Source organism: Falco naumanni, chromosome Z, assembly GCF_017639655.2.
Source record: "Falco naumanni isolate bFalNau1 chromosome Z, bFalNau1.pat, whole genome shotgun sequence".
In the NCBI taxonomy this organism is placed as follows: Eukaryota; Metazoa; Chordata; class Aves; order Falconiformes; family Falconidae; genus Falco; species Falco naumanni.
This window is the reverse complement of record NC_054080.1, coordinates 11758713-11777506: the sequence shown is the minus strand read 5'-3', so window position 1 is coordinate 11777506 and position 18794 is coordinate 11758713. Positions and strand designations below refer to the sequence as shown.

Here is an 18794-nt window from a genome sequence, read left to right as displayed (position 1 = left end):
AGGGCAGGTAGCCTGGGAAGAATAGAGAGAAAGCGTCTGAGTAGTCAGGGATCGGGTTAGGGAAGGTAGAGCCTTGACAGAATTGAATCTGGCCAGGGATATCAAGGGCAACAAAAAAGGCTTCTAGAGGTATGTCAGTGATAACAGGAAGACTAGGGAAAATGTGGGCCCTCTGCCGAAGGGAACGGGAGATCTGGTCACCAGGGACATGGAGAAGGCTGAGGTGCCAATGACTTGTTCGCCTTGGTCTTCACTGGCAAGTGCTCCAGCCACACCACCCAAGCTGTAGAAGGCAAAGGCAGGGACTGGGAGAAGGAAGAACCACCTGCTATAGGAGACGGTCAGGTCTGAGACCACTTGAGGAACGTAAAGGTGCACAAGTCCCAAGAAGGACCTGATGAGATGCATCCGCAGGTCCTGAAGGAACTGGATGGATGAAGTGACTAAGCCACTATCCATCAGATCGGAGAAGTCGTGGCCGTTTGGTGAAGTTCCCACTGACTGGAAAAGGGGGAATATAACTCTGCTTTTTAAAAACGGAAAGAAGGAAGACCAGGGGAACCACAGGCCAGTCAGTGGCAGCTTGCTGCCCAGCAAGATCATGGAGCAAGTCCTCCTGGAAACTCTGCTAGGGCACACGGAAAATAAGGAGGTGATTGGTGACAGCCAACATGGCTTCACTAAGGGCAAGTCATGCCTGAACAAATTTGGTGGCCTTCTACAACGGGGCTCCAGTGTTGACACATCAGGGAAGAGCAAATGATATAACCTACCTGGACTTGTGCAAAACATTTGACGCTGTCCCACATGACACACTGAACTGGGGAGACATGGCTATGATGGGTGAACCACTCAGTGGACAAGGAATTGACTCGATGGTTGCTCTCAAAAGAGTTGCGGTCAACGGCTCGACATCCAAGTGGAGGTCGGTGATAAGTGGCATTCCCCAGGGGTCTGTACCGGGACCAGCGCTCTTCAACATCTTTGTTGGTGATGTGGAGACTGCACCCTCAGCAGGTTTGCTGACAACACTGGGCTGTGTGGTGTGGTTGACACACTGGAGGGAAGGGATGCCCTTCAGGGTTACCTTGGCAGGCTTGAGAAGTGGGCCCGAGGGAACCTCATGAAGTTCAACAAGACCAAGTGCAAGGTCTTGCATATGGGATGGGGCAACCCCCAGTATCAATACACGCTGGGTGGAGGTATGGATTGGGAGCAGCCCTGAGGAGAAAGACTTAGATGTGCTGGTGGGAAAAACGCTCATCATGGTCCAATGAGTTTTTAAGCATATTGTTTGTTTCAAATCAGAGGAAAACACAAAAAAAGAGGACAAATGTCAACTCAGACTAGAACAGGAAACTGATAAAAGGAAAAAGTTCTAATGCCCAAACCTTGATTCTGAAAGCAGTAAATATTTGATCTGCTGGTGGCATCTGCTGTTGCATTTCGAAAAGTAATCTGCACCAGTGAAAAGTGAGTGCAAAAGAGTGCTGCCCTTCTTTGAACTCCTTTTAGCTGTGGGAGGTGTAAAGCAATGGAGAATCTCTCAAGTGTTGATCAAGCCATACATGTGCATCTGAAGCGTGAACTCATTCCCCTTTTAGCTCCTTCATGAGATAAATCCATTGAAGTCAATTAAACACAAAGATACCACGATGACTTTACCTTGCAAACCATCCCATCTGGGAGACAAATTCTGAGCACGCTTGGCCGTATGTATGCCTGCCTCTTAAACTGTTCCCTGGACAGCTGCTGTCAGCTGCTGCCAGAGATGGGGTGAGGAAGGTCTTTAGCCTTAATTGGAGGGACTGTTCTTAGGCAAAGCAAAGAGAAACTGTCCCTACCTGTGTATGTTTTCTTCCAGCTTTTTCACCTTCAACTCATCCTCTTCTGACTGCCTCTTTCTGGCTTCTTCCTCTTCCGCGGAGCCAGCAGGAATTCCCTGTAGCAGCCATTTTTCCCGAAGAGCTTTTGACTGTAAGGTAAAAAACCCCGAAACCTTAGGAACAGAACTGAATAAATACCATCTGAAGACTGAGAACGAGCTGCCTCCGCTTCTGAATATTAGATTGTCCCCACTGAATTTCTAATTACTTCTTTAGACACTTGATTTCAGCTAATCCATCAGCTGTTTGTCCAGATGTCAGGTCTTTCAGACTTAGGAGTGTCAGTTTTACAGTATATACTTTATTCATCATCAATGTCTTCCTATGAAGTAATTTTTAATTCCTAATAAAAAGAAGAGTTTAAATCACACAAATTAGCCAGTCCTGCAAGAACTGAAATCTTTGAATGGAAGTGTGGATCTCTTGTGAATTATAAGTCATGTGCTGGAAGGATAAAATCATAAACTTCTTAAAGCTTCAGAATCAAAAAAGCTGCATGCTCTAAATGTAATGTGTTTCATGAAGGATAAAATCAGTCTTCTATTATATTAATGAAAGATGTTATTTTGATTTATATCACAAATATCTTCATACACTTACAGGCATAAAGAGAGCATGCACACGTATACATTCATAATGGCATACACATCACCTCTTATCCAGATACAAATTAAAACAAAAAGTCTTCCAGAAACCATGGGTATCCCAGGGCACAGAAACACTGTCACAGAAAGCAGAAATAGCCTACATCCAGCAAAATTATTTCTGGGAGTTTTACTGTGCTTTCTGTACCAAAAAACTTGGCTACAACCTCACCTGGCCACTGTCTAATCCAGCTGCAGCTCACCCAGGGGAGTTCACCAGTGGAGGAGCACTGGTTGCAAACAATCCTTTAAATAGCACATCAGCCTGTGCATCTTTGGCCCAAATTCTGCCAGAGGGATGCCACAGATCAGTTGGCAGACAGGACAAGCAACTATTGAGAGGATCAGGAGCCCAAAGCCACACAGGACTTTGCCCTTTGGCAAGAGGGATATGGACTTGGTGGAAAAAACAGCTGAGGAACGACCTACCAAAGTAGTCCCTTGCATTGACCAGAAAAGGGGAGCCTTGGTTTTGAATTTGCAAAGTGATTGGCAATGCTAGTTCAGGGAACCAGCTGTGAGAACATGTATACCCTTCAGCAAAGAGGAGCTAATAAGGAAACCATCAGTTCAAAGACCGTGGGTTTCAGAGGCTGCCTAAATGTGCAGTATCAATCTTTTCAATGCCTTATTTGTTGCTGGAATGGAACCTGACTTGTGCAAACTATGTATAAAGGAAAAACATTCACCACCAAAAGCAGTCTTCAAACCCAGCCCAAAATAGAAAGATTTTTGACATGAATGACAAGGCTTACTTGTTAGTTTTTGAGTGTATATATAGACTTAGTATCTATGCACAAACTATTCTTGTCAATCTACAGCCTATTTGACATCAGGCAGTTAGATTTTAATAAGGCAGCAGACAGAAAGCAATACAAAACACGCAAGTGAATTAGGCTTCATAAATGACTCCATCTTTCACTGTCTTTAACTGTGTTGTGCACCAGCAGGCTTCTAGGTGGGTTTCAAGTGATTTCTGTATGAATTAGGATTTCTGCTTGACAGAAAAGTTCTCATGCTCTTGTACCATGCAGTCATGTTCAACAGCCGAACCTTCTAATGCTCAAGATGTACTTCACCTGACTGGTTTGTTCATAGCCTCCAAGGTATTAGTTCACAAAACATTAAGGATGGCTACCTTCAGCCACAGTTTCTGTAGTTCACTGCTCCTTTTTCTGCCACTGCCATCTACTAGTGGTTTCTGTTGCACTTTGTGGACTGGTAGTGAGACTTCTCTGTGGGACCTTTGCTTTCCTGTTCAATCCAGCTGATTACTGCCCAGGAGTTTCATTAGCCCATTAAGGCCCCATGTGCTATTGAAATGTCCCCTCAGCAGAGGAGTCCCAGCTCATCATATGCCCCCAGGAACAAAGTAAGACAGTCAAAGATGAGACAGTCAAAGACGGATTTACAGGTCCTGAGGTGCTACATATGTGACATGTGCTTTGGCATTTAGGAGTCTCAGTAGCACAACTCAGTTTGTACCTGTTGGGCTAGACCCAGTGCAAAGTTGCTGTGAAGGCTGATTGCTCTTTAGAAAATTGCTGTCTTTAAAAAGAAATGTGGCCAGTTGCATGAGGAACTATGCTGCTACATGTCATACTCAGCTGTGGTCTCAAATGTGAAATCCCAAGTGATACTCATTCTGGATGCACCCACCCACCACCCAAGTTTCTAAAGACCAAACTCTAAAGATGAAGGCAGCCTTCTTTGTTTTAAACTTGTTTTAGGTATGGCTCCAGCAGTTCTAATAAAGCCTTTGGCAAAGTTTTGCTTGGACAGTGCTGGAGACATTCATTTAACAGTCACTCCTCATTTGCTTCAGGAAGACAGATAAAATTCAGGCTTTTTTCAATGTGTTTTTAGAGAATCTCCATTCTGATGCTGAGATGGGGAGAAGCCAGTCTCTTCAATACAATTGCTGTACGTGAAAAAGAAGATATTTTGTGCAGCTTTTGTTTTGGTCATTGTTTATGTGAAACATTAAACTACAAAATCACATGACTTCTTTCTCCCAGAAGCCTCTTTTGTTTTTTTGATCTATTAATAGCATGAATTTGAAACTGGAAAGAATCAATGGGAATTTTTAAAAGACATATTCAGAAACAAGAATGCTATGATCTACTAAAAATCCCCCCTCTTGGGTGAAATGTCAGCATATTTTATCTAAAACAGGAAAGCTGGTAGCTTTGATGTTTCTGGCTCTCCTTTTTAAGATGAAAATTAAGGCTTTTGTTAAATACTGCACTGAGGAATCCCAACAAGAAGAGCCTGAGAAATGGAAACATTTATAAGAAAAATTTTTTAAAATACAGAGGGTCTATTTGCCAAGCTATTTAGGTTACGTATATTTATACAACCACTGCAAATACAATAAGCAAACGGGCAGGCACATGTCAGGGGACTGTGTGCAACCATCTTGCTGTCCAGGAAACATTTTCTCTCTTGCCAGATAGCTAGCATAGTGCTAAGATAGTGGGCAGGGGTAAAATAATCTCTCAGTTGCTTTGAGCAAACCTTTCCCATGGCATTTTCATCAGAAAGCTGGGGGGAAGGCTTTGGCACACGCAGGGTGCAATAGGGAGGTGGTGGTAGAGCTGCACTGGGTACTTGGGCACAGCTTCTGGATACGAGGCAGTCTAGTGAGGCAGCCAGCATCAAGGCAGTCCAGCCAGATGCAAACTAGAGCCAGATGTGGGTTGGAAAGAAAAGACAGTTTGCTGCTATCTGTCTGCTGCAGCTACAAAATTTAGATTATGTTTCTTGAAGAAGTCTTGCAAAATTTTATCCCGGGAAGAATAGGAGGTGTTTCTCACATCTGCTAAAAGGAGAATGCTTGCATGAGGATGGAAGCCAAAAACAGCTGCATGAGTTGCCTCTTCTTAACAATGTTGTGCATTAACTTTACTTAACAGTCTGATTAAAATGGCCACAAGCTAGTATTTCAGCATTGCTCCTCCTTCGTTGTCTGTTACGAGCTTTAACTCTCTACTTCTTTATGAACCAAAGCTGTGCTGCATGATTAGTAAATTTCAAAATGATATAGGGGTCCTAGAGTGGTCAGATATACCATTGTAGAAGTATAGGTATTTGCACTGCAATGTGAATATGCTGTATTTTCAGAAGGCACCACTTCAGTGGTACAACAGCTTATGATATGTACAGTTTGGTATAAGTATGCCTTCATTTGATGCAAGAGTACAAATTCTTCAGGGCTAAATCCTTCAGCAGAAATTAGATCATGTCATTAAAACGGCTCTCTTGCTGAAGTGGAAGGGCACTGGGCTTGCAATGCTCTGTGTCACCAGTGCTGTTAGGTGGTTTGGTTTCTCTGCACACAAGTGAGATTGCAGAGGTAATTGGCAGTTCCATATTTATCTTGTTAAAGCGTAGGAAAACAGAGTGACTTCTGTACCATGCAAAAAAGAAAAAAAGAACCAGGTCACAAGTCTGTGAACAGATCATGGTGAGGACAGAAGTAAGTGCATAGATGTTGGACAGGACAGGAAGAAATAATACCAAATGTTTTGAATGCAGTAGACAGTGATGGCCATAAATGTGGTGCACAGCTCCCTTATGTGCTATCTATTCCAGTTTCATTCTTCGGGACAGTAAAGCCCAAGGGCTTTAAGTTGTTTATATTTAGTGCTAGCAAGGAAATAAAGCATAGCCTCTCAAATGCACATAGTAGAATTGATGCTGCATTGAAAAGAGAGTATTTTATTTTCAATGCTGCATTTTGCTTTAATGTTGCATCAAAAGTTTAAGTATCAGGAGATATTTTATTATAGCAAGTTATGCCCATTACATGCTACCTCTGGACTCCCTGCCTGTGAAAGGTGATTAATGCCAACCATCAGTCTTGCTGATTTCGGACCTACTTCCATAAACATTGCTTATAAAGAATAACACATTCCTAGTTCCACGTGCAGTGTGGCAGTTTCTTAACCTGAGGCCTAGATGCATTTGCTGGACTTGCCATTTGACTCCATAATAACAAAACAGCCAGTTCTTGCTGTGCTGCTGCCTTTTGAGGTAGTTTCTTCAAACAGTTTGGTTTTGGGTTTGTTGGTTTTTTTTGTTTTGTTTGGGGTTTTGGTAGGTTTTTTAATTTTTTTTTTATTTGCAAGTGGCTAGAGTAGCAATCAGCATCTCTTCTTGAGAGCAGTGCTTACTGAAGTGCAGCACCACTCTGGCTGCTGAGTAATTTTCAAGAAAGCTGATAATCTTGAGGAGAAAATTCAAAAGTTGACCCAAGGCAGCCTCCTCCACTAAATTGAGAAACACTACTGGGTATGGACTATTCAGGGTAATGATGCTTTTCTGTACCATGTGAAATAAGCAATAATGATCTCTGGTATAATTCTACTGAAATTAGTAGTGCTACATCAAAGGCACTTTTACTGAAATCATTGCCAACTTGAAATTTTGCCAAAAGTCTTTGGGTTTTGAGGCTTGAAGACCACCAGACATTAATGATTTAGGGCTGGAATTAGTTATAGTTATGAAATTATTTTCTCCCTACATACATTCAGTATTTCTGTCCTGGAAAAGAGGTGAATGCTGGAGGTTGTTTTCTCATATTCTGAAATCTGCATATAACCAGCCCATGCACTACTAAAGCAGTACAATAAACCTCTTCCTTCACCTCACAGTGTGGGAGTCAGATATTAGCCCTGAACACTCCCATTAGGATGCTAGCATAACTGGCTGCATTACAGATTTGCTCTTTGAGTTTCAGAAAGCCCCCTTAGTACAAAAAGGCTGAGTTTTCCAGGCAGATCTTGAGCTCTGGAGGCAGCAATGGGCCTAGCTTTGCTGTTCGGCAGCTACCTGGGGCACCCCCTCCCAGACCGCAGTTTTGTCAGCCGGTGGATTAGCTACAACAGGGAAGTTTTCCTGGAGCAGCAGAGCCTGCTCTGCCTGTGCATGCTCCCAAGCATCTGCCCGGGCTGATAAAACTGAATTTTCAAGGAACACAAATGCATGAATAACCACCACTAAAATGCGTCTGGGATTCTTCTATTTTCCTTTCTACCCTGGTCCTGTGGCTGCTCTGAACATTGCATCTCTTGCGTGCCATATTTTTACACAGCTTCCCCTGCTGTCCAGCTGGCCCTGACCCAGCTAGTGCAGGCTGCCCAGCAGGTGTGGGTCTGACCTGGTGGTGTGCAGCACAATTGCCAGTGTTAGCAAAGAGGTTACTGGGACATGTACTAAGACTGTATGAAAACTTGTTCTTTTCCTAGCAGACCTTCCCTTGCCTTCCAAGAAATAATAATAAAAAATTTGCATGGTTGTGTGTGAGCAGGCACATTAATGTTAGATTCCTTTAACCACTGATGCATAAATATGCAAATGCAGAGAAGGACTGTAGACATAAGCAGTACGACAACTAGGTCCGTCTCAAAACAAGCAGCTCCTCAAGGTGTACTGCTGAGTGATGCTGTAGTATTTTGTTTTCTAGTAGGTAAACGAAATGGTCTGACTTCACCCAGACTGATGCAGAGTTTTCCTATGTGGGATTTCAGTGTGAGAAAGTCTGCTTGTGAAATGGAAAACAGGCATGGCCCTTGGCAAACACATGAGATTTTACTCTGCTTTGCTGCAAGATGGATGTGGCCTTTTATGGCATGACTAGCCCTGGAATAGAACAAGCACCCATTTTCAGCTTGCTGGTATAATCAGCTTTTGCATAACAGCAAAACTTTCTGTTGCCTTTCCAGTCATCTAAGACACTTGTTCCAGCCGAAGGAGCATGTCTGCATGGCACACGGATTAGACTCAAGCATTGCCTAGATTAGGGAATTGAGTCATGCTAGAAAAACTTGCAGCTTGATTGTAGTCTTGACTTCAATCACAACTTTACAGCAAATATAATACAACAAAATAAAACTTTGTTAGCTGGTGGAGCTTAGGCAGCCCAAGACCGAATAGCAGGTTTATAAAGCAGATTAAGTATTATCCTGTAGAGTTGTAAGTTTTTTATCATTATTCTTCAATGATAAAGAATTTCTTCTTCAAGAAACGAACAAACCTTTTCTTGAAAGTATCTTAAGGAAGTGATGTCTTAAATTTTTTTTTAAGAAGCAAACATTTAGACCAAGAGTCGTAAAATTTTTCCAGCAGTCAGTTGATGTGCATTCATCATGCAGAACATTAAAACACATTACCTAATTGTTTTCAAGCACGTTAAGGTTTGCCCACTGTAACAGACAACCTGCTGTGACCAGGCATTTGACACTGATGGCTCAATCTGTTCCAAAGTCTCTTCTCAGCCGCACAAGTACAGGCCACTGTGTCACTTGCCTGACTTCTCCCTTTTCATAAAACCCTTACTGCAGAGACCCCTGAGCTGTGGATCACTGGTTCTCAGGTCTTGTTTCAGAGCTGCTTGAAAGTTTCCTGGTGCCTCCACGGCAGTCTGCTCATCCAAGGGACTAGTGTCCTGCGTGTCCCCAAGGAGCCTGTCTCCTCTGTAGCTCCTGGAGTGACAGACGTTTTCTACAGCACCGGTGACTCACCACGCTAGGGGTGCAAGGTAGGTGTATGTGGGGAGATGAGTAAATAAATAGTAAATAAAGTAAGTAAACAAGAAAATAAAAAGAAACGATGGCCACTATTATAGTAAGCACCACCTGGAATTATGGCAGCCAAAAGACTGCAGAGATAACCTTTCCCCCTTGTTTATTTCCTGTAGCTGGTACATTTGACAGCTTTTTAGCTCCCACGAGTATTTACTCAGTCACTGCTCTTTCTCAAAGCACGTGTTTGGCACAGCAACAGAGTGGACAGGAACACGTTAAACAGTGCAATGTGACTGCAGAAACAGGTGAGGGAAGACTGAGATGGCTTGCATGAGTTACATTTACTTGGGAAGGGCTAGATCTCAGCCTGGTGACCCTGTGTTAAGGCAAGAAAATGCGAGCGCATGGCTGCAGTGTAAGCCATGTGCAACCAGAGCTGCAGATGCACAGGAAAAGCATGTCCACAGCAAGCTATCTGAGGGATCAGTATGATGATACATATAGCTCCTTCATGAAGGTCTCATGCTTTGCCTGTTTAAAAACTCTCAGGAACAGAAATTGCAGCTGTACAGATAGAGGCCCAATTAAGAATGTTTTGGTGGGGAAAAGCACCGATTGTTTTATGTTTTCAGAGTAAGCCTCCCATTCATTAACAAGATCACCAGTGCAAACATTTTGTGTGCATTTCTTTTAAATTGTTCAGGTCCTAAATTTTATTTAACTTTGTCAACCAAGCAGACAGTTGTTTCCATACAAAGACAAAAAGAAGAAATAAAACCCAGGCACTTTCAGCTGCAAGGAAACCCACCACAGCAAGAGACATTGTCAAGACTCTATGAGAGAAGACGCAAGGTTTGCATGTCTCTTGCTGGGATCATTCGCCAGCTACAGAGCCCTGGTCTGTACAGAGTAGTTTCACTGAAGGGAATCATAGGTATGGCCTGATAAAAGGTAAGATTTTCTAGTATTTATTAAAAACTTGAGATGACATTGAGACAAAAACCAGTAAGATGAAAGATAACTTGAACATAGGCTCATTTCTACATCTCTTTTCTAAACATCTGGGCTACCAGAAAGTTCTGCTTGAATCAACAGGTGAAAATAATCACACTGATACCTAAGCTGGAGACTTAGGGTTTATTTTTCAGTATCTCTCTTTAGGAGGTTTATTTAAGATTTCAGACTTCTTCATGGCAGGATGATAATGGTGGGTCTGTCCAATTATTTGGCATTTTGCTTGTGGCAACATTAAGTGCCATAATAAGAATAAAAAATAACCAACTGCCAGTGGCTGCTGTAGGGGTGAGGGGAGGGATAAGGGGCCCAGTGTGTCCCAGCAGGGACACAGCAGCAGTGTGGACACACAACTTGCAAAAGGAGATGCTGCAATGAGGGCACATATGGTCCTCAGGATGGTGTCCTGACCTGGGAGCAGGTTTCCCTGGGGGCTATGGGATCTCCATCTGGGACAAATGTAAGGGGATGAGGATGGGCATGGAAGGAATGTGCTTCTGTTGGTGGGGGCATGAGGAGACCTCCAAGGTCCTCTCACATAAATTTTGACTCCATGGGAATGTCTCTGTTTCCCAGGGAATCTTGGAGCTGGAGTGAGAAATAGATTCAAGCTAGCTGAAGTTTCTGAACTTAGAGTGGCTGGACTGAAAAATTGAATAAGACCTTCTTATACAGATACACATACAAAAAGAGTTCGATCACACTTTTAACTCCATGAGCCAGAAATTTAAGTATGCTTTCATTTTCCCTGTAAGTACTTATTCCATATTTACAAAGGAATTAAAGCATAGTTTTGAGGGAAATAACAACTGTTTTTGGAATAGTTTACCATCTCAGATTTAAAAAACTAGCAACCCTCTCCCTCCCAAACAAATAGCCTTTGCAAGTTTTCCTCATTACTACACAGCTACAGTTTCTTTTACTATTACCTTTTGAAAGAATAATTTCCTCTCCATATTCACTCAGTCCTCAGCTTCAGTTTATCACTCTTTCCCACATACACACATTAGCTAAAAGTGGCAAAACCAAAATCTATTTTTCAAACATTCCTTTCTTTTCTGGTCTTAAATGTTCTTATATGCATAGTTTTAAAAAGCTGAATTCAGGACATGTGAATACATTTTTTGAGCCCATAACATGCCATTTAGGGGTGACTGGGGTTGAAGTGAGCTGTAAACATCCTCAAGCTACTTTGAGAAAGTCTGGCTAAAACAAAAGCCGCTGGAGTGGCAGCGACCTGCTTGAAGGACCTTGTCATTAACTGAAACGTGAGTGCCAATTTTGATGAACGGACTTGTGCAAGGAAGACCTGACTGCATGGGGAAGCTTACCTACATGGTTATCCCCAGATAACTCTACTGCCGTTTGAAGTACAACTCACATATCAGTAACTTTTTCCTAAATAAAAATCCTCTTTTAGAGGGATTATACCAGAATAATTACAGTATATTCAGCTGTGTAGTAATGATTTTACAACAGATAAGAATGATGAGTTGAAAGACTAAAGTTCTCATCTTTTTGAGGTAGTTAATTTGTGTAGCTGGCATGGAGTAACTATTCTATTATGGCTAAAAGATTTTAACTGGGGATGTATACTTTGTTGTCTGATTACTTGAAAACAGAAGGTATAAGGATTTTTGAAATCCCTCCTTTCTCTCCTAACTAGCTCTTAACCTCTCCATGCCCCAGAACTGTGGATGAGGCCCTCAATAGACAGACCAGAGCAGCCCTATGTTCACAAGCCCTGGTCCTGAGGGGGGACTTCAACCACCCCTCTATCTATTGGAGGCACAGAATAGCACGGCACAGGTAATCCATGAAGTCCCTGGAATGCATTGATAGTAACTGCCTTTTCCAAGTGACAGAGGAACCAAACGAGGACAGGTGCCATGCTGGACCTTGTTCTCACCACCAAGGAGGGGCTGGTGGGGAATGTGAAGCTCAAGGGCAGCCTTGGCTGCAGTGGCTATGAAATGGTGGAGTTCAAGATGCTTAGGGCAGTAACAGAGCAAGCTCATTACCCTGGGCTTCAGGAGAGCAGACTTTGGCCTCTTCAGGGACCTGCTTGGTAGAGTGCCCATAGGACAGAGCCCTGGAGGGAAGAGGGGGCCCAAGCAGGCTGGTTAATACTCAAGGATCACCACCTCCAAGCCCAGCAGCGGTGCACCCCAGCAAAGAGGAAGTCGGGCAAAAACACCAGGAGGCCTGCATGGATGAACAAGGAGCTCCTGGACAAAGTCAAACACAAAGAGGAAGCTTACGGGGGGCGGAAGCAAGGGCAGGTAGCCTGGGAAGAATAGAGAGAAAGCGTCTGAGTAGTCAGGGATCGGATTAGGGAAGGTAGAGCCTTGACAGAATTGAATCTGGCCAGGGATATCAAGGGCAACAAAAAAGGCTTCTAGAGGTATGTCAGTGATAACAGGAAGACTAGGGAAAATGTGGGCCCTCTGCCGAAGGGAACGGGAGATCTGGTCACCAGGGACATGGAGAAGGCTGAGGTGCCAATGACTTGTTCGCCTTGGTCTTCACTGGCAAGTGCTCCAGCCACACCACCCAAGCTGTAGAAGGCAAAGGCAGGGACTGGGAGAAGGAAGAACCACCTGCTATAGGAGACGGTCAGGTCTGAGACCACTTGAGGAACGTAAAGGTGCACAAGTCCCAAGAAGGACCTGATGAGATGCATCCGCAGGTCCTGAAGGAACTGGATGGATGAAGTGACTAAGCCACTATCCATCAGATCGGAGAAGTCGTGGCCGTTTGGTGAAGTTCCCACTGACTGGAAAAGGGGGAATATAACTCTGCTTTTTAAAAACGGAAAGAAGGAAGACCAGGGGAACCACAGGCCAGTCAGTGGCAGCTTGCTGCCCAGCAAGATCATGGAGCAAGTCCTCCTGGAAACTCTGCTAGGGCACACGGAAAATAAGGAGGTGATTGGTGACAGCCAACATGGCTTCACTAAGGGCAAGTCATGCCTGAACAAATTTGGTGGCCTTCTACAACGGGGCTCCAGTGTTGACACATCAGGGAAGAGCAAATGATATAACCTACCTGGACTTGTGCAAAACATTTGACGCTGTCCCACATGACACACTGAACTGGGGAGACATGGCTATGATGGGTGAACCACTCAGTGGACAAGGAATTGACTCGATGGTTGCTCTCAAAAGAGTTGCGGTCAACAGCTCGACATCCAAGTGGAGGTCGGTGATAAGTGGCATTCCCCAGGGGTCTGTACCGGGACCAGCGCTCTTCAACATCTTTGTTGGTGATGTGGAGACTGCACCCTCAGCAGGTTTGCTGACAACACTGGGCTGTGTGGTGTGGTTGACACACTGGAGGGAAGGGATGCCCTTCAGGGTTACCTTGGCAGGCTTGAGAAGTGGGCCCGAGGGAACCTCATGAAGTTCAACAAGACCAAGTGCAAGGTCTTGCATATGGGATGGGGCAACCCCCAGTATCAATACACGCTGGGTGGAGAATGGATTGGGGGCAGCCCTGAGGAGAAAGACTTAGATGTGCTGGTGGGAAAAAAGCTCATCATGGTCCAATGAGTTTTTATCATGGCTCAACAACATGTTGTTGCAACCCAGAAAGCCAAGTGCTTCCTGGGGTGTGTCAAAGATTTGTGGCCATCAGGTCAAGTGGGGTGATTCTCCCTCTCTTCTCCACTCTTGTGGCGTACACACCACCAGTACTGTGTTCGGCTCTGGAGCCCTCAACACAGGAAGGGCATATACCTTTTGGAGTGAGTTCAGAGGAGGGCCACAAAGATAATCAGGAGGCTGGAGCACCTCTCCTCTGAAGACAGTCTGAGAGAGCTGGTATTCAGCCTGGTGAAGAGAACGGTCCAGGGTGACCTTATAGCAGCCCTGCAGTACCTAATGGGGACTTACAGGAAAGCTGGAGATGGATTTTTTACAAGGGCTTGCAGTGACAGGATAAGGGGTACTGGTTTTAAAGTAAAAGAGAGTAGATTTAAATTAGATATTGGGAAGAAGTTCTTTACCGTGAGGTTGGTGAGGCACTGGCACAGGTTGCCCAGAGGAGCTGTCGATGCCCCATCCCTGGCAGTGTTTAAGGCCAGGCTGGATGGGGCTTTGAGCAACCTGGTCTAGTGGAAGGTGTCCCTGCCCATGGCAGTGGGGCTGAAACTAGGTGATCTTTAAGGACCCTTCCAGCACAAACTGTTCTATAATTCTATAATTAACTGTAGTTGGGAGATGGACATTGCGTGGTCTTCCAGTCTTGCAAAGGTGTGCTGGGATCCAGTAGTACATTAAAACCAAGGTTAGCCTGGGACTATGATAGCAGACATCCCTAGAAAGAGGGCTTGATTATTAATAAGAATGGGTTTTGGGGGCTATTGCACTGACCTTGTAGAGAATGGAGACTGTCCTTGACATCATCATACATTTTTTGTGTGCTTGACTGACTTGCTATTTAGTTCAAGCGTTAATTCACTTGAAAATCATAAAGGTAAACATAAAGGATTAACAGGATTCCTTCCTTTGCAAAAGTTATCTCTGTTTTTCTGCACTGTTTTGCACATATATATATATGTATCTATATGGATAAATACCTTTATTTACTCTCTGACATCATTTATTTTAAGGCCAGAATAAATTGAGGGTAGCAATATAACAGTGGAGTAATAAAATTAAAAAATATTTATAGACAAAATAGTTTCAGCTAAAACCATACCCTAACAATATCTCCGTAACATACAAAGGCGTTCTTTTCCTTCCTTTTCCTTCAGAGTAAAGATGTAATTATGTTATAGATTAAGTGTTCATGAACTGCAGTCTTTAAGAAGCAGATGTTAACAGAAATAGGTCCCTAATATTTATACCACTCCAGAAATGAAGTAACTGTGGTAAATGGATTTATTGTAACAGTTAGAGTAACAGCAAAGAAATAATTTTTCATTCAATTAGGAGGTTTTATGCTGTTTATTTTATTACCAACCACCACCAAACAGAGCTACAGTCAACAATTATAGAAATTCTGTTCAACTAACAACAGAGGCAGCCAGATCTTGGAAGAAATACTTCCACCCTAGAGTTTATTTGACATAGTAAACAACTCCATTAAAACAGGCCTGCCTGTTAACAAGTTCTTAAAAGCAGCTGTTGCTTCTAGGTTTTATCTCCAGTGCCACTAACCAACCAAAATCAATTATTGCTTTCCTCAAGGAACCACATCATGTTGATGGATACTGCAGACAGTGTGTTTACACAAGGTGAATTTTGCCCACTTCTCCAATTTCAAACTATAAAAGCTGGCAACACCTCCAGTTCCCATGGATGTGCAAGCCCTGTTTTTAGGCATATGGCCAAAGAACTGCCAAAATATGAAATTTAAACCATCTAATGTTAAAAAACACAACAAAACACATCTTGTATTACATGAAAGAAGGATTATTTTGGTATTAAGGATTAAAGTTAAGTGGGAGTTAAGGGGAGCTGTTGTAAATTGTCTCTTATTAGAGCAAAACAGCATGTTCGGTCCCCAAAACTGGGTCTTCAAAGCACCTTTATACCTTTACCAACACCAAAGACCTTTCCAATGAAGCATCTGATTGTACCATAGACAAATTCACCTCCTGCCTTCAACAGAGTGCCCTGATGGCCCAGAAGTACCACAGGGATGTTCCATGCCCACCGGTGTGCCTACTTTTCAGTGATTCACAGGAGAGGTGATACGGCTTTCATTGTCAGTAATGAGGGAATGCAGCTTTTAGAGCCTGCACTACTCTAGACTCTCTTACTGCAGAGTTTCACACTTGATTAACTCAGAAACTCGCACAGACAATTAATAAATAACTGAGCCATGTTTTGCCCTGCTGTCCTCAGCCATAAAGCCACTGGCCTCATTCTCATGAGCCTTTGCAAAAAAGTGTTGCCAAAGTTCGTCAATATTCAGTGCTGACATTTACTAACTCCAGAACTTGCTGAGTTCTTCTGCCTAAAACAACAGGTCAGCAGTTGCCAATCCCTTATTTTCAGCCAGATATGGAACAAGGGAAAAAGGAATGAACTGATAGCAGAGTTAAGTCATTTTGCCAGGCATCTAATTGGCATCAGCAATTTGAAAACTGTAGGTAATCCAGCATAAACATTTGCAATAAACTATTCCTATTGATATTCATCTGATGTGAATAAAATTGTCTAAAATTAACAGAACCCTGTAGCTTCCAGAACCTTTATTAGGTAACCAAACATGCTATTTTACACAGTGTATTCTAAAAAGAAAATTACTCTGGCATGGCACAAAAATTAAGCAAACACATTGAATCCTAGCATGAATGGGTTTGCGTGTTACACCTGTGGGATCAACCCAGACACTGCAGACACAGGATTAACCCAGATATTATTTTCGAAGTTTTCTCCACAGAATATTTTAATGAACACTGATATGAAGTCCTTACATTCAACACTGACATCAATATCCTCACAGCATTTTCAGTAAATACATGGGCTTCCTAGGCGAGACTCGTCTTTTTGACCTGGATTTATATCTTTAGTGGAAATCCAAATAATTCAGGAAAGGAAACATAGCCTACCTAGCTCTTCTGAAGGAAAATGGATGCACTTATTTTGGGCTGTATGAGCCAGACTGGGGAGACATAGCAGACTGGGGGACTATATTCATACAGACTTGGAGCCCCTGGCTTGCAGGGGCTCAGAGCAACCAGGGTGAGGTGAGGGAGAGTCTGGGGGAGGAGTGGGGAGGATGCACAGCTTTTCCAATGAACAAAGCAGCCTTGCAGGCCAAACACCATTTTGCTCAGCAACCCAGTAAGCAACCAGAACATTGAACAAAGCCTGAAAACAAAATGTTGGTCTGTCTCCACAAAGAAAGGGAAATACCATCATCCAGTGCCCTTTTTTATTTATTTTTTTTAAAGCCTGGGGCTTCTCTCTTTTTAGGAAGGACCTAGCAATGAAGGTGAGTGCTGCAGTCCCAGACAGACCTCTGCTATCACCTCATTCAGGTCTCCCAGCAGACCGTTGTTTGGTGGCACGGTGAGATGATACAGGCAGCTCCAGGAGCAGCCATCACTCAAACAAAAGCAGCATATTTCTCCTCTGATGACAGGTGATGGCATTAAATGGAGAGGCAGAGAATCTCCTCTCATATCTTGATGCTCATCATTTGTACCCAGCACTACAGACCTTAAGTGAGGCTGTGCTTTTAGCTGAGAAAGCTACCATTTTAAATTTCTGTGCCCTGATCTCCCCTCAGCTTCCTGTATGATTACTGCTCTTGCTCCAGGCTGTGAGCTAAATAATAAAGGGAAATAGTTAATTTTCATGTGTGTCACTGAAGAAATCCATGCAGCAAACCTGAATCTCTGCTAGTTGCAATCAGCATAGCAGGGCTGAAGTTAGTACCAGTTTACACCAGCTGAGGGGCTGACCCCACTGTACCACCCTGAAGCTTTTACTTTTCCCTGTGGATGATGGTAAAATTAGGTTTAGCAGTAGCTCTATCACATAAATCAGATGAAGTACAAAATTGCCAGAACTGGCTTTCCAAAAAGCTCTGCTTAAAGAATTTAATGAAAAAGCACAATTCAGTTACCTTAGAAATAGTTAATGTGATAAAAGAAGTCCTCAGCTCTGCAGCAAGATGAAAAAAAGCAAACCTCATGAAGGCGCTGGAAAGGCATCTTACTGCCCTGCTGCATCAACCAACTGTCATGAGAAGAATTTCTCCCTTGCATGTACTCAATGACAGCCTGAACGAAATGGCAGTTCCTGTTGCCCCACAGAAATGCAATCACATCATCGACTTGTAACACTAAAGAAAGACAATGTGTGACATCCACAGATTTATGGTGAACCTGATGGAGTCTTTGTATAGACTGCAATCAATTACTTGGTCTTAACTGCATCATTTGCCAGAAAATGAGGAATAGTTTGCAGAATATAATGGCAAGGGCTTGGAGAGGCAGAAAGAGGATTCTGTCTGTAGCACAACTTGAAGCCTAGTCTTCAAGTGCATGCGTGGTAGAGAAGATATTCTGCGCACCGTCTCCCCACGCAGGATGCACTGTTCACACACACACATACTACTGCACAAGCAACCTAAATATCTTATTTTTAAAAACACAGCCCAGCTCATTTGCTGCAGGGATAAATGGTCTAGTCTTGATCATCTTTCTCAGATATTTTAATCACTGAAATTCCTTGGGCTTCCCTACTGAACTAATCTAATGAGATCTGACCCACAAATGAGCACTGGTTACAAAAAGATCACATGTACGTTTTTGTTCTTCTCTTTGCTATGCACAAATGTTAAGAAAAACTCTCCTACTGACAGGAAGGATAAATGATAGAAATAACCAGGATGGCTTTCAAACGATGCTATCTGCAGCTGTGATGGAGTCCAACAGGGACTGGAACTGCTCAGCACCCTGTTAAATATCAAGGTGCCTCTCCATGTAGACATGCACATATCCATCAACACCCTCCCTGCATGTTCATACGTGCCCCTCTGCAACACACACATACACACACACACATGCACACACGCACAAAACCTAATGACAGGCACCAGAAAATTCAACGCAGCTCTGCAGGCAGAAAGTGCTCACTGAAGCCATGCGGTACACACCCAATCCACAGTGATTGGTGTCTTATCGTTATGCATAATAAATAATAGTGTTTAATAATAACAGCACTGCTGTGCTGCCTATGCTCACACTCTCCCGACTCCAT

The 18794-nt window shown here is 43.3% G+C and overlaps 1 protein-coding gene across 4 annotated transcripts in view; it reads right to left on the bottom strand.

Annotated features, from left to right (window-relative positions):
- Positions 1-18794, bottom strand: part of PALM2AKAP2 (PALM2 and AKAP2 fusion) — a 271951-nt gene that overhangs the window by 205394 nt on the left and 47763 nt on the right. For all 4 annotated transcript variants that reach the window (XM_040579708.1, XM_040579712.1, XM_040579711.1 and 1 more), the window contains exon 3: positions 1845-1975. In XM_040579708.1, the coding sequence (XP_040435642.1) occupies positions 1845-1975 (131 nt within the window). The remainder of the gene's footprint in view (positions 1-1844; positions 1976-18794) is intronic.